Raw genomic sequence first — 14,672 nt, 5'->3', positions numbered from 1 at the left:
CTGGGACTTGGCCACCAGGGCACCTTTACCTGGGGACACCTATAGAACCAGACAGACCCAGCACTGGTCAGGTCCCACTGCCGAAGGAAAGATGCTGCCCCCACTCTGAGTGTGCTACAGAAGAGGGAACCACACCTAGCCAGACACCATGAAGAGGGCTAGGAGTGCAGGGGTCTTTTCCCCCTTACTGTGTGTGTGTGTGAGTGTGTGTGTGGTATGTGTGGTGTGTGTGAGTGTGTGGTGTGTGTGAGTTGGTGTGAATGTGTGTGTGTAGTGTGTGTGAGTGTGTGCGTGGTGTGTGTGAGTATGTGTGAGTGTGTGTGAGTGTGTGCGGGATGTGTGTATGAATATGTGTGTGTGTGGTGTGAGTGTGTGTGTGGTGTGTGAATGTGTGTGTAAGTGTGTGGTGTGTGAATGTGTGTGTAAGTGTGTGGTGTGTGTGAGTGTGTGGTGTGTGAGTGTGTGTGGTGTGTGTGAGTGTGTGGTGTGTGTGAGTGTGTGTGAATGTGTGTGTGAGTATGTGTGGGGTGTGTGTGTGTGTGTTGTGTAGGTGCACAAATACCACATCATGCATGTGGAGGTTGGAGAAAGGCCTGCAGGGATCCGTCTCTCCCTCTAACATGTGGGTTCTGAGGACGGCACTCAGGTTCAGCCTTGGTTACAAGTGCCCTTAGCCACTGAACCATCTCACCAGACCCTGTTTTGCTCTTGAGAAGGGTCTCACTGTTTAGCTCAGGCTGGCCCAGAACTTAGGGTCCCCCTTCCTCAACCTTCTGAATGTTGGGATTATAGGCATGTACCATCACACTCAACCCAAACATAGTTTTGTGCCCTGGTCAGCCACGTGCACCTTGTGTGATCTTGGGAAAGCAGCCTGGCCTCGCGTGTCTAAGGTCCCATTTCCCCTCTTTCATTAAGTGAGAAGAGTGTATCTTATCTTGCTATTCCTACGCTGTTTCAGGGCTCACAGAGCACCTAATGAGGCAGCCCTGACTTGCCAACCCCTTCAGTCTTTGAAATCTTCCCTCAGTGTAATGTTCCAGAAGGAGGCCTGGTCCCCAAGTCCCTGTATCTGACCGAAGAAGAGCAGGAGCAGGCTGACCAGCTCCGGCAGTGGAGTGAGACCTACCATGCAGCCAGCGTGTTCCGCGGGACCCCCCACGAGGTGCCACCTGGTGCTACCTGGTCTGGAAGGGCATGGCGGGGTGGTTCCTTCAGAGTGGGTGTGGGGTGATTCTGGTCACTGTTTCAGCTCTGTCCCAGCAGCTTTGGGACATGGGATGGTGGCAGAATCCCTGGCACCCACAGTGCACCCCAAGTGACCAGGCCTTTCAGGGAGAGGTGGGGTTCTGGGAGGAGGGAGAGTGGGGGAGTCTTAGCAGTTCACTATGACCACAGGGAGACTGGTAGATGACCAGAGAACAACACCCTGACCCCGGGACTCGTCCACCTCTGCTCCCCTTATGCAGGTTGCCATGGAAATTCCAGAAGGGGAGTCAGTCATCACCTGGGACTTTGACATTCTCCGAGGAGATGTGGTGTTCAGTCTGTACCATGTGAAGCAGGCCCCCAAGCTGGGTCCCCAGGAGCCTGGGGTTAGAGCCAGTGGGCAGCTAATCGACAAGAGCTGGGTCCTTGGGACAGATTACAGCCGTGTAGAGGCGCCCCTCATCTGCCGGGAAGGTCAGAGCGTTCAGGTGTGTAGGCGTGGGCTGTGGTTACTAACTCGGCCTGGGCTATCAAGCATCCTTCCCAGGCCAGGGCTCTGGGGGGACAGCGTGGACAAAGTGGATGTGCTCCCAGCCTCTGGGACCCTGCAGGGCGACCGGGGAGAGAGCCCCTAGTGTCTGTGTAATAGGAGGTCCCCCCTCCACTCCAGAAGGCTACATGGAGGGGGGAGGGACACTAAGCTAAGAGGCAGCTGGAGGCCAACTGGAGCTGGGGCTTCAGTTTCTTCTGCATGAGGAAAAGAAATCATTAAAGGCCTAACTGGCCTAAGGGAGGCTGGGGCCGTAGCTCAGTCAGTGAAGCGCTTGTCTTTCTTGTAAACACAAAGACCTGGGTTTGATCCTCAGAACCTACGTGGAAAAAAAAGCCAGATGTGGACACACACACTCATGCACAAGCACATACATTCACGTGGGGGCCCCAAATGGCTACCACTGGTGCCATTTAAATCAAGCAAAATTTCTCATCTCTAAATTCAGGAGGTGACAGATCCAGTCAAGGAGCCTGGGGGGTTCCCTAAAGGCTGAGGAAGGGTTCTTTCTTGTCCCTTTCGTGGGTCCCTGGCTTGTGGACACATAACTTCAGTCCTCACCCTTGCCTTCTATGGCTCTGTCCTCCATGTCTCTGTCTTGTGCCTCAAGTCCCCTCTCCATTCTCCTATAAGGACAGCGGTAGTCATGTTTAGGATTGACCCTAAATCCTTAGCTGACAAATGGGAGAAATAACCAAGTAAGGTCATCTTTCTGAGGTTCTGAGTGGACATGGATTTTGGGGGGGGCACTGCTCAGCCGATGTCATCACCTCATGGTGGGTGGAGGATGGGGCTTTGGGACTCAAAGTCCCGCTTCCCCATATGAGTTCATGAGGGCCTTCAGGGTGGCTGGGGCTGGGAGAGGTGGAGGTGTCCTCCTGGGTGGAAGGAATGGCAGGACCAAGCTGGAGAAAGAAGCGGGAGACCTCATGGGCTGGGGTGAGTTGTGGGGCCAGAGGACGTCTGCATGGCAGGGCAAGTGGTAAGGTCCCAAGGTCAGCGGCCAGATCCAGCACCCCAAGACCCTGGCCTCAGAAGCTCCCGAACACCCTGCACTATGAAGTTCTGGGAGTCCATATCTCCTGCCTCCTGACTCTGGCATGAATGTTTCCATCGCAGCTGAGGATCCATGGGTCTGGGCCAGAACATGGGTGTGTAACTGGGCTGTAAGCTACTTTGTTCATCCCCACAATCTCTCCATGAGGTCAGTGTTACAGGTGAAATGTTACACACACACATTCTCTCTCTCTCTCTCTCTCTCTCTCTCTCTCTCTCTCAGACATACACATTGTACATACACACATTTACACATACACATATACATTTACACATAAACACACATGCACATGTATGCACACAGAGACACACATACACCCACACACACATATATACTCACACACACACATACACACAGATGCACAGACACACCCACACAGACACTCATACACAATACACTCTCTCACACCCACCCACATATATATATATATATATATATATATATATATATGTATGTACACATACACATCAACACATCCACACACAGTGAGAGGCCGCTGGCTCCATGAGCATCATGGACCTTACTGAAGCTTCCGTGGAACAAATGACTCTTGCAGTCACAGCCAGGTCCCCACCATCCCACTGGACACCCCCACAGTGTTTCCTCAGAGCTGCCCACTCTAACCGTCCTCCTCCCGCTCCCTGCTCCTCCACACATTCTCCCTAACACCCTCCTAGTGGCTTCTCAGAAGCCCTTGGATTGTAGACCTAACCTCATTAGCAGAGACAGCATCCCACAGACCCATCTGCTGTCCTGCACCCCACACTCCAGGGTCTGCTCCCCCACATTAAGCAGGAAGCTCTGGTCCCTGGGATATGGCAGTCACTACAAGGAGGCTTTGGAAAGCACTTATAAAGGATTTTCTGGGATACTGGAAAAGACCAAATACAAAGAGACGCCATTCCCAAACCTGGCTAAAGAAAATCTACGAAGGCTCAACCTCCCATCCCATCTCCAGGAGAACCTAATTCCCCATCTTGTCCTCAGGAGGACCCAGCCCCACATAGCATTAGGAAGACCCATGGCCCATATCATTCCCAGTAGGACGCAGCTCCCCAACCTGTCCCCAGAGAGACTCAACTCCCGTCTTGTTCCAGGGGACCCATCTTTCCATCTCATCCCCAGGAGGACCTGGTCTTACTGTGGGTTCTGTGTTTCAGGGTTCCCATGTGACTCAGTGGCCTGGCACCTACCTGCTCCAGTGGCAGATTCACAGTCCCGCTGAGAGTGTGGCCTGCAGCCTCCCAGGGGTGGAGGATGTCCTGACGGCTCTGCACAGTCCTGGTCCCAAGTGTAAGCTCCTGTACTACTGTGAAGTGCTGGCATCTGAAGACTTCAGGTAGGGCAGGCCTGGGGCTCCCACCAGCCCTGGAGACTGCTGCTCCTGTGATTGGGGACTGACTATGCAGTGGCCTGGGGCCGGTTTCTCCTGGGTGGACACCAGCAGCCCTCTCTAGGAACTTAGTGTGGGGAAGAGGCTCAAATGCTGAACCTTCACCCTTTGCAGCAGCAGAGCCTCCCTTCGGGGGTCTCAGTGCACAGGGCCAGGAGAGAGGCGGAGGGACCACCCTTCAATCCTAGATTCCTCTGTTTGCAACGACTCTAAAGTATTCTAGAGCAGTGCCTTATAGATAACTGTCTGCAGGTTGCTACTTTGGGTTATTAAGGACCCTCCACCACCACCCACCCACACACACACTGAGCTTCCCAGTTACCATCTACAGAGGAGACAAGTCCCTTCAACTCCCTGAGGTATAGGAAGCCCAACTACTACATGGGAACCACTGAAGAGATGGTTCACTTGGCACACAGCGGGCACTCAGAAGTGACCGGGCAGCCTGGAGGTGGAGCAGGCAACGTCTTCAATTTCTTCCCCCTTTTGCATTTCATTTTAATTTCTCATTAGTTTTGAGTCAGGGTCTCATGAAATATAGGTTGGCCTTGAGCTTACTATGTGGCTGAGGGAGATCTTGAACTCCGGATCCTCTTGCCTGCCAAGTGCTGGGGTCACATGTGTGCACCTCCACACCTGGTTTTATGTGGTACTGGGACTCAAACCCAGAGTTTCATGCGTGCCAGGCAAGCACTTTAGCAATGTAACTATGCCCATCCCTTTTATTTCACTAGTAAAGAACAAATGTAGCTATACGAGGTAGAGGCCAAGATAGGAACATCCCAAGTTTGAGTCTAGCCTGGGCTACATAATAAGGCACTATCTCAGAAAACCAAAAGAAACTAGAAAGTTCTTTCTGGCCAGCTCTGACCTGATATCTGGAGTGGGGTTAATTGTTAGCCTAGGCTGGCTTGAGATTCACAATCCTCCTGCCTCCACCTCTGGTGTGCTGGGTTTGCAGATTTGTGCCACCATACTTAGTAGTTTTGACTGAAGAAAACCAGAGAGAATGAGCCTGGGACTGAGCTATTCCCAGGCTATGGTTTCTCTGCTCCGTTCTAGTCAGTGTGGCTCTCGGCTGCGGCAGGCCTGACTGGTCCCTAGGAACTGGGTCCAGGGAGCTGGTAGCTTCTCTTTGCTCATTACGGCATCACTGACTTTCCCTCTGCATCTGTTAGTCCCTGGTGGTGGTTAGCAGCCTTGAGGAAGGAGCCCTGGGGCCTCATGTACAGTATTAACAGCTCTTGCCTGGGAGATAACTTAAGGTGTACACATGCTTCTTCCCCAGGGGCTCCATGTCCAGCCTGGAATCCTGCACCAGCCGCTTCTCTCAGCTCAGCGCCACCACCTCTTCCTCCTCCTCTGGACAGTCCCACAGTGGCTCAGTGGTGTCCAGATAGCTGACCGGGAACCTGCTGGCAGCCCGAGTGCTTCTGGTACCAGGCAGTGTCCAGGATGAGAAGAGGGCCAGTCCAGACACCTGGGACCATGCTGGATATAGAGGGTGGCACAGCTGGGGTGTGGGGACCCCACAGCAGAGATCCAGCTCTCTGCCTGTGTGCAGAAGGAGCCTTACTTCACCGCCCTTGAGGGGACAAGGACAGGCCCTATTCTTTTGAATTTCTTTTAAAAGCTGAGACCTCATGGATGCTCCATCTCCTATGTCCAAGACCTGGAGACTAGAGCTGGGACAGGGACTGGACTCACCATTGACTGTGCTTCTAATAGGTTGGCCCTTTCCTCAGGGAGGCCTTTTCTACCAAGGGATCATCACTGTTCGGTGCCCTCACCCATCTCCCAGGAGAGTACAGAAGGGAACTTCCCCCGTAATATGCTTTATATTGTAATAAGCAAAAAACTGTTTCATTTACTAGAGACATATGCTGGAGCATTGTCAGTTTTAATTTGTACAGGTATACCCATGATGGCTATAACTTCTAGCAAACGTGTGATTAAAGAATTAGCCTTCTCAGAACTCAAAGCAGTTGGCCATTGAAATCCTGAACAGGTATCAATGGTGTGGTGTACATATTTCAGTTTTCTAAATTCTACAAAATGAAACATATCCATCTGCCAGATTTCATTCCTCTGAGTAACCTTTGGGTTACATCCTGCTGGTAGTGGAATCTGATTATATAAAGAACAAGTAGGACATTTCCTTATAATTTCCTTGGCTTGTTTCCAGGTTATAGAAAAATTATTTTTTAAATACTATTTACATGATTTTTTAAAATGAAACTCTGAGGCCTCCAGCACATTTCCTATCAATAGTTGATCAATTTCATCATTTCCTTGTGCTAGAGAGCCTGGCAGACCTGTTTGGGATCAGATGTGAGTTATATATAAGGGATGATTCTTATTCCTGATTATTTCTTGTAACTGAATAAATAACGAAGTTAATTCTGACTCATTAAGGATAAATTCAGCAGTTTCAATATGTAAGACCACTCTTTTGGCATACTGAGAGTCAGTAACTATGTTGACAGGTTCCAAGAAATCTATTAATACTATAAGAATGGCATATAATTCCAATTTTTTGACAGAATTATTAGGACTTTGAACCACTTTACTTATATTTTCTGATTTGTAACCTGCCTTTCCTTGTTTGTTTGCATCAGTATAAAATGTAGGGGCTCCAGATAGTGGTGTTTCCTGTACAATGAGAGGCAGGATCCAGTTAGCTCTCTTTGTAAGTTTAATTCTATGGCTTTTGGGATATATAATGTTAATCTCTCCCCCCAAAATTACTGCAATCTTTTTGCCAAGGTTCACTTTCTGCCCATAATTCTTCAATTTAATCATTAGTTAAAGGTACTAAAATTTCTGCTGGTCTATTCCTGCTAATTGATGAAGTCTCAAATTTCCTTTTAAAATCAACTCAGAGATCTTTTTCACATAAGTTTTAATTTTTTACTCTGTTTATTTGGTAGAAATATCCATTCCAATATAATATCTTCCCTCTACATTAAAATTCCTGTAGGAGAATGCTTACAGGGTAAAATAACAAAATGCAATCAAGCTTTGGATTCACACGATCCACACGTATGTAGCAGGAATCTTAAAAGTTCTTATTAATAAAAACAAATCCGAGGCTATTTATTGGGGTCAATGCTGGTAGATCAGAGAGACAGAACAAACCACAGCTATCTCACCTTGCCAATTCCTCAGCTGGTCCTGTTTCCTCAGACTGGAAGCTTCTGTGTCCTCATCCCAATGGCTCTCAGCTGATTGCTGCTAGAAGTCTGAATGCTTAACCAGCCAAAATGCTTAACCAGCCAAATGCTTAACCAGGCCAAAATGCTTCTAGTTTCTCGCCCTCACGCCTTATATATCTTCCTGCTTTCTACCACCACTCCCTGGGATTAAAGGCTGGCTTTCTGGGATTAAAGGCGTGTCACCATGCTTGGCTATTTCCAATGTGGCCTTGAACTCACAGAGATCCAGAGGGATTTCTATCTCTGGAATGCTAGGATTAAAGGTGTGAGTGCCACCATTTTCTAGCCTTTGTATCTAGTGGCTGTCTGTTCTCTGACCCCAGATAAATTTATTGGAATACACAATACCACCACACACGTATATCCTGTATTTTCTTTCCCACCAAAACCAATTCTTTCTCAGCTTCAGCTGATAATTCTCTTGGACTATTTAAGTCCTTTGTTACCCTCTAAGGTTTTGACAAATTACTCAGTTCATCATTTTTACCCCAATAGTGGTCTATAGATTAGGAATGTCTCCAAATAATCTTAAGCTATTAAGAGTCTGTAATTGATCTCTCCTAATTTGAACCTTTTTGGGTCTAATTTTTTGTAGACCTATTTTTTTGTTTTGTTTTTTGAGACAGGGTTTTTCTGTGTAGTTTTAGTGCCTGTCCTGGATCTTTCTCTTTAGACCAGGCTGGCCTCAAACTCACAGAGATCCACCTGCCTCTGCCTCCTGAGTGCTAGGATTTAAGGCATGTGCCACTGCTGCCCAGCTGTAGACCTATTTTATATCCTAAATGATTAATAGACTCTCCTCTTTATATCTTTTCAGGAGCAATTTGTAATCTCCAACAAGGCAAAATTTTCTTTACTTCTTCAAATGTTCTTTCTTTTTTATTTTATTTTTTTCTTTTTGGCTTTTTGAGACAGGGTTTCTCTGTGTAGCTTTGGAGTCTATCCTGGAACTCACTCTGTAGACCAGGCTGGTCTTGAACTCACAGAGACTCGCCTGCCTCTGCCTCCCAAGTGTTGGGATTAAAGGTTTGTGCCACCATGCCCGGTACACTCTTTCTAAAGTATCCACATTTGAATCAGCTAGTAAAATGTTGTCCATGTAATGATAAATTATAGATTTAGGAAATTGTTTATGTATTACTTCCAATGGCTGTTGTACAAAATATTGGCACAGGGTTGGGCTGTTTAATATTCCCTGTGGGAGAACCTTCCATTGCTATCTCTTGACTGGCTGGGATTTTTTCTAAGCAGGTACTGTAAAGGCAATTTTTTTTCTCTGTCTTTTTGTAAGGGTATTGAGAAGAAACAGTCTTTTAAATCATCAATAACTGTAAGAGGCCATCCTATAGGTAACAGAGTAGGCAAAGGAATTCCAGATTGTAGAGAGCCCATTGACTGAATTACCTTGTTAATTTCTCTTAGTTCTGTTATCACCCTCCACTTACCAGATTTCTTTTTAATAACAAATACAGAATTCCAAGGGCTAGTTGATTCTTCAATATGCTGAGCCTTTAACTGCTCTTGTACCAGCTGTTCTAAGGCCTGCAGTTTCTCTGTTGTTAAAGGCCATTGATGAACCCATACAGTCTTATCTGTTAACTGTTTTAAAGGTAGGCTGTTGGTATCTTTGAAAGATCAGCAGCTCTTGTGCCCTGTTCTTCTACAGTCTGGATGGTCAGTGATTGTTCTTTATAATACCTTCCAATATTTTTCTCAAAAACATGTATTAGTTTAGGGTTGGTTTCTGAGATTGGAGGAATGTTAATCTGGGTATTCCATTGTTGTAACAAATCATGTACCCATAAATTCATAGCTATATCAGATACATATGGCTTTAATTTTCCTCTCTGTCCTTCTGGTCCTATACATTTGACCCATCTCACACTCTATTTCACTTGAGAAAATGTTCCAATCCCTAAAAGCTGAACATTCAGCTCCTGAAGAAGCCACTTTGGATGCCAAGATTCTGGTGCAATTATTTATATGTCCACACCTGTGTCTGCAAGAGTTTCAATGAGAACATCATTTATTTGTATTTTTAATTTTGGTCTTTGTTCATTTATAGAAGTTTGCCAAAAAATTCACTTTATGTTTTCTCCTAAAATTTTTGTTCTCTCTTCTATAGCTGTTCTATCATCCTGAGCAGTATGGTTTTTTACAACAGGCATTATTTTCTTTAATTGCTCTGAGAGGGGGTTTCTTCTATGATGAAAGGAAAGGACTGAAATGAATTTGTCCTGGGGGCCTGTGAGAGGCCCCTCAGAGAGTTTCCCAATGTCAATGGCAAAGGATTACCTTGTCTGTCCCTTGTTAATCTACATTCCTTAGTCCAATGTTTGCCTTACCACACCTTCTGCATATTCCAGAAGGGAGGGGCATTCTTTTGTCATTGTTCCTTGAAAAAACATTGTTTCTAAGAATGCCCTGTTTACAGTCCCTTTTTAGGTGACCTTGTTTACTACAATTGAAACACTGACATTACTATTTTTCTTCAACTTCTGGAAATTACCTCTCCTATCCAAGCATCATCATGGTCATAAGATTCGATATTAATTGTATCTCAGAGCCATTCTTCCAAGGGTGCTGATCTTGCCTTTAACAGCCTAATTATCCTTTTGCATTGTGTATTAGCATTTTCAAAAGCCAGAGATTTAATTATTATCTGTCTAGCTTCTGAATTTGGTATCATTCTATTTACTGCTGAAGTCAGTCTTTGTAAGACATCAGTGAAGGTTTCTTTTGGGCCCTGTATAACTTTTGTAAATGACTCATTTCCCCCTACTTCTCCAATTCTGTCCCAAGCATTCAGGGCTGCCATGTGGCATTAAGCTAGAGTGTTGTTGTCATATAAAGATTGTCTTTGTATATCAGCATAATTGCTCTCTCCAAGAAGTTGATCTTGGGAAATTTCCATACCTCTTATATCATTATTCAATGGTCTTAGCCTCGTCTTTCCATGAAGTCCTCCATTGTAAGTGGGGACCAACCTCTAAGACCACTATAACTAAATCTTTCCAGTCTTGAGGGATGACTCTACTACAAGTTGACCACAAGTTTAACACTTACTTCACGAATGGAGAGTGCATACCATATGAGACTATAACTTCTTTGAATATCCTCAAACCTAACATTTTTGCAGGAGTCCAATCAGCTCATACACAGCCTTGAACATTTGGCAGTTCCTGTAAGGTTATTGGATAGATTAAGGTTGGCTGTTTGAAACCTTAGGCCATTTCTCTGTAACTGTGTAATGCAATGTTGAGATTGTTTTACTTTTAAATTCTTCTGTCTGGGTCTGAATTTCTCTATGATCTGTTGTAACAAGTTTTTCTAAAATTTTTATCTTGGCACTCACATTAACCAACTTTTTAAATGTTAAAACAGAAATGATGAAACAAATAATATTTATAATTAACATTACATCTATCCCATCAACATTAGTTATCCTCTCATCTAATTGTTCCATTTTTCAGACCGTCTAATGTGTTATCAAACAGAGACCAAACAACCCCCATTGTAAAAATGTATCCCATTTTTTTAATGTGGTAAAAAATTATCTTTTAACTAATTTCTTCCTTTAAGAAATCTTAATTGACTCATCAACTCTACTGACTGTGTAGAACAGTAGAAGCCCAAGTGGGTTTCAAGGCAGCTACCTAGAGTGATAGCAGCCAGAGATGGGGATCCAGAGAGAGCCCACACCTTACCAGGAGAGAAGAGAAATCTCCAGCTGGCTGGGTCCAGCTAGTTAGGGACTCTGGCCCACATGGGGTGGAGACTCTGGCCACATGCAGCTCAGGACTGAGCTGGGACCTGCAAGGCCACAGACAAGCAGTTTTTTGTGAATTTGTGCCACAAACACTGGGAGCCAGATGTAACAAGAATCTTAAAAGATCTAATAAAAAACTCAGAGCCAGACATTGGAGTGAAAGCTGAAAGATCAGAGAAGCAGAACAACCAGCCTCTATCTTACCCCTATGAAATCCTCAGCCTCAAGAGAGCGAGTTCTTGTACCCTCCTGCTTTATATACCTTTCTGTGTCCTGCCATATTACTTCCTGGGATTAAAGGCGTGTGTCACCACTGCCTGGTTCTGTTTCTCTCATGTGGCCCAGTGTGACCTTGAACTCTCAGAGCTCCAGACGGATCTCTGCCTCCCAAGACAAAGATTAAAGGTGTGTGCCACCACTGCCTGACCTCTATGTCTAATTTAGTGGCTGGTTCTGTTCTCTGATCCCAGGTAAGCTTTATCGGGGTCACAATATATCACCACACTGATCTGCTCACAAACTGGACGACCTTCAGAGCAGGTCCTGGCCCCCGACCTGCAGTGAGCAGGACAGCAGCTGGGGTGGGAAGGGAGCTGAGGCAGCAGACTTCCTGCACACTGGGGCCCAGATGGACCAGCTGTGGTCCACCAGCTGATGACCAAACATGTCCTAGAGGCTTCTCTCAGTCTCTGGAGTATGAGGCTGCAGTTCACACCTAAAGCCTGTGGATGTGGGAACAACCACAGGTGACTTGGTTACACTCGTTAGCAGTAAGGAATCTGAGCACGTCTCCTCTTCATCTCTCTGTTTAGTTGTTTTTAAAAACATTTTTATGAATTCCTTGAGAATTTCATACAATGCATTCTGATCATATTTACCCCAGACTCCTTCCTCTAACTCCTTCCAGATCAACCATCAACTACCTACCTGCCAGCTTTGTTCCTGCCAAAATAAAATAAAACTGATGGATTGGAGCTGTACATTTAGTGCATGCATGTGTCCACCCACTGGAGCACAGGAAACTTAACAGAATCCACACCCTTAGAGACAACTGACCCCTTCAGGAGAAACCATCAATTTCTCCAGCCCTCCTCCTTAGAGACAACTGACCCCTTCAGGAGAAACCATCAACTTCTCCAGCCCTCCTCCTTAGAGACAACTGACCACCCCTTCAGCAGAAATCATCAACTTCTCCAGCCCTCCTCCTTAGAGACAACTGACCCCTTCAGGAGAAACCATCAACTTCTCCAGCCCTCCTCCTTAGAGACAACTGACCTCTTCAGCAGAAACCATCAACTTCTCCAGCCCTCCTCCTTAGAGACAACTGACCACCCCTTCAGCAGAAACCATCAGCTCCCCACAGCTCCTCAGCTGGCGATGAGGGCACATGAGCCCCTCGACCCTCTGCGCTGGAATGTGACGGGCTTGATCTTGTTCAGGTCTTATAGAGGCAGCCACAGATGCTGGGAGTTCGTCAGTACAGCGGTCTGCTCTTGTCCAGAACACACTGTCTCACTCTGGTCCTCTCTGCTCTTCTTTCATGGTGTTCCCTGATCAAAGGGAAGAGGGTGATACAGATGTCCCATTAGTGACTGAGCACTCCATTGGCATTTACTCTCTGCTTTTTGAACAATTGTGAGTTTCTCTGTTAACCACCCTACACGGCACAAAGAAACTGACGAGGTCGGAGAGCTGCACTAATCTATGGGAGTAAACAGGAATATGGAGACATTTTCACACCCAGTTCATTTAGTACAATAATAGTAGGTACACCCATGGGACCAGTGAGCTCCCCAACCATGTGGTTGGGCTCATGGACAGGTTTACAGTACTTTTTAAAAGTTGGATTAATTTTCACTTTTTAAATAGTAACAAAAATTATGCACATGAATATCCCGATATTATGGAAAAATAAAAGGAGGCTATTCATGAAACAGTGACTCGGCCACCCTGAGATCCAGCAATCACACTCCTGGGTAGAGATCCAGGCGACACAGCCAGTGTGTCAGGGGTTTGCTCACAGGCTCACAGCAGTGCCATTCACAATAGCCAAGAACTGGGAACCACCAAGTGCCTGTCAGCTGGTGAACAGGAAGGATGTGGAACAGACACAGTGGGAACTCCTCAGCCGTCTCCACCTCCAGTTACAGAGTTAGACATACTGCTCCTTTACAGCGAACACTGACCATGGCCTGTGCATGAGTAGCAGCAACTTGTGGCTTACATTGTGCTATCTAGTGATGTCACTCATTCTGTTCATCATTATGATGAACAGGCTGCTTCATGACAATTTTAATGCAGATGTGCAGTATGAAATCTGGGTCCTTTATGAGATGGGATAGGGCAGTGGAAGATCTGAATTCCCACCAGGAAACACTGGGCAGCTAGGCTCCCCCTAATTCTACTGTATGTAACCTGTGTTCCATGTCAGATGGTCAGCTACAGCCACAATGAGCCTGTGCAGGAGACAGCACATGGCCAGACTTGGGACACAACAATGGTGACTCCTTCCCCTGCTGGAAAAGCCTGTCCTTCCATCAGGCACTCTGACTTCCCACAGTCTCCAAATGACACCCACAGGGTCCTCATGCTCATGAGTCATGTAACATGGGAGCCTATCTGAATGCAAAAACACAGTGCAACTCCCCGAAAACATCCTCATGCCAGACACTTGGTCTCCAGAGGGAGAGCCAGGCTGATTCAGACAAGGTTTAAAGCTTCTCACACTTATCCACTGAACTTTCCACATTCTGAATAACTACAGAGAATGCACAGTGGCCCCATGGCCATGTGTGGCAGCAATCCCCAGTGTTGGGTGTCAGTCATGTTTTACACCCACCACCCCCTCATGAGAACCACTGGAAACCTGGTGGTTGAGGCTGCAGCTCCTGCATAGGGGAAGCATGGACTTGACAGAGTCCCAGGAAAGAGCAGGATAACAGAACGGGCTCCCAACACTGCATAAAGTGCAAGTGCATGTGGACAGTGGTGTGAGACATATCTAGACAGGATGATTATTCACAAACACAGTTATTCGGGTAGAAGATCCACTGAGGACAGGACAAGTGAAAGCATGTGCTTCCAGGATTCTCACACCTCATTCTGGGCTCTGTCTGCAATTCATTCTACTGTGGCTCATGAATGCTGTGTATTTATTCACTATTGATCTATATATTTTCATACGGTTCCCTTTAACTAAGGGCCACTGGCCTTGCAGCCAAACACTCAGCTAATAACCCATCACAAGCTAAAAGATTAGTGGTGCAGAGGGAAAATAGAAAACGAGGTATGGTTACATTTGGAGCCAGATGCAAGGGGCAGAGATGGCACCTTGCAGGTGAGTGCCAGCAATAAACTGTGATGCCAATGGAGAATCTGAGATGCTGAGACAGAGGGTGAGTTCAGACATTTGAGATGAGGAAGCAGCACTGTCAACTGTGTGTCTCCTCTCAAGGATGCAGTGACCTCAGAAAAGATGG

General features: G+C 46.4%; 1 protein-coding gene across 1 annotated transcript in view; it reads left to right on the top strand.

The window, feature by feature from the left end:
- Sec14l5 (SEC14 like lipid binding 5) overlaps positions 1 to 6,184 on the top strand; it is a 40,274-nt gene extending 34,090 nt beyond the window's left edge. Inside the window, exons 14-17 of the mRNA XM_037200659.1 lie at positions 1,031 to 1,165; positions 1,470 to 1,697; positions 3,977 to 4,155; positions 5,498 to 6,184. Of these exons, the coding sequence (XP_037056554.1) occupies positions 1,031 to 1,165; positions 1,470 to 1,697; positions 3,977 to 4,155; positions 5,498 to 5,609 (654 nt within the window). The 3' untranslated portion in view covers positions 5,610 to 6,184. The remainder of the gene's footprint in view (positions 1 to 1,030; positions 1,166 to 1,469; positions 1,698 to 3,976; positions 4,156 to 5,497) is intronic.
- Positions 6,185 to 14,672: the final 8,488 nt, after the last annotated feature.

Source organism: Peromyscus leucopus, chromosome 8b, assembly GCF_004664715.2.
Source record: "Peromyscus leucopus breed LL Stock chromosome 8b, UCI_PerLeu_2.1, whole genome shotgun sequence".
In the NCBI taxonomy this organism is placed as follows: Eukaryota; Metazoa; Chordata; class Mammalia; order Rodentia; family Cricetidae; genus Peromyscus; species Peromyscus leucopus.
This window is presented reverse-complemented; position numbering and strand designations above follow the sequence as displayed.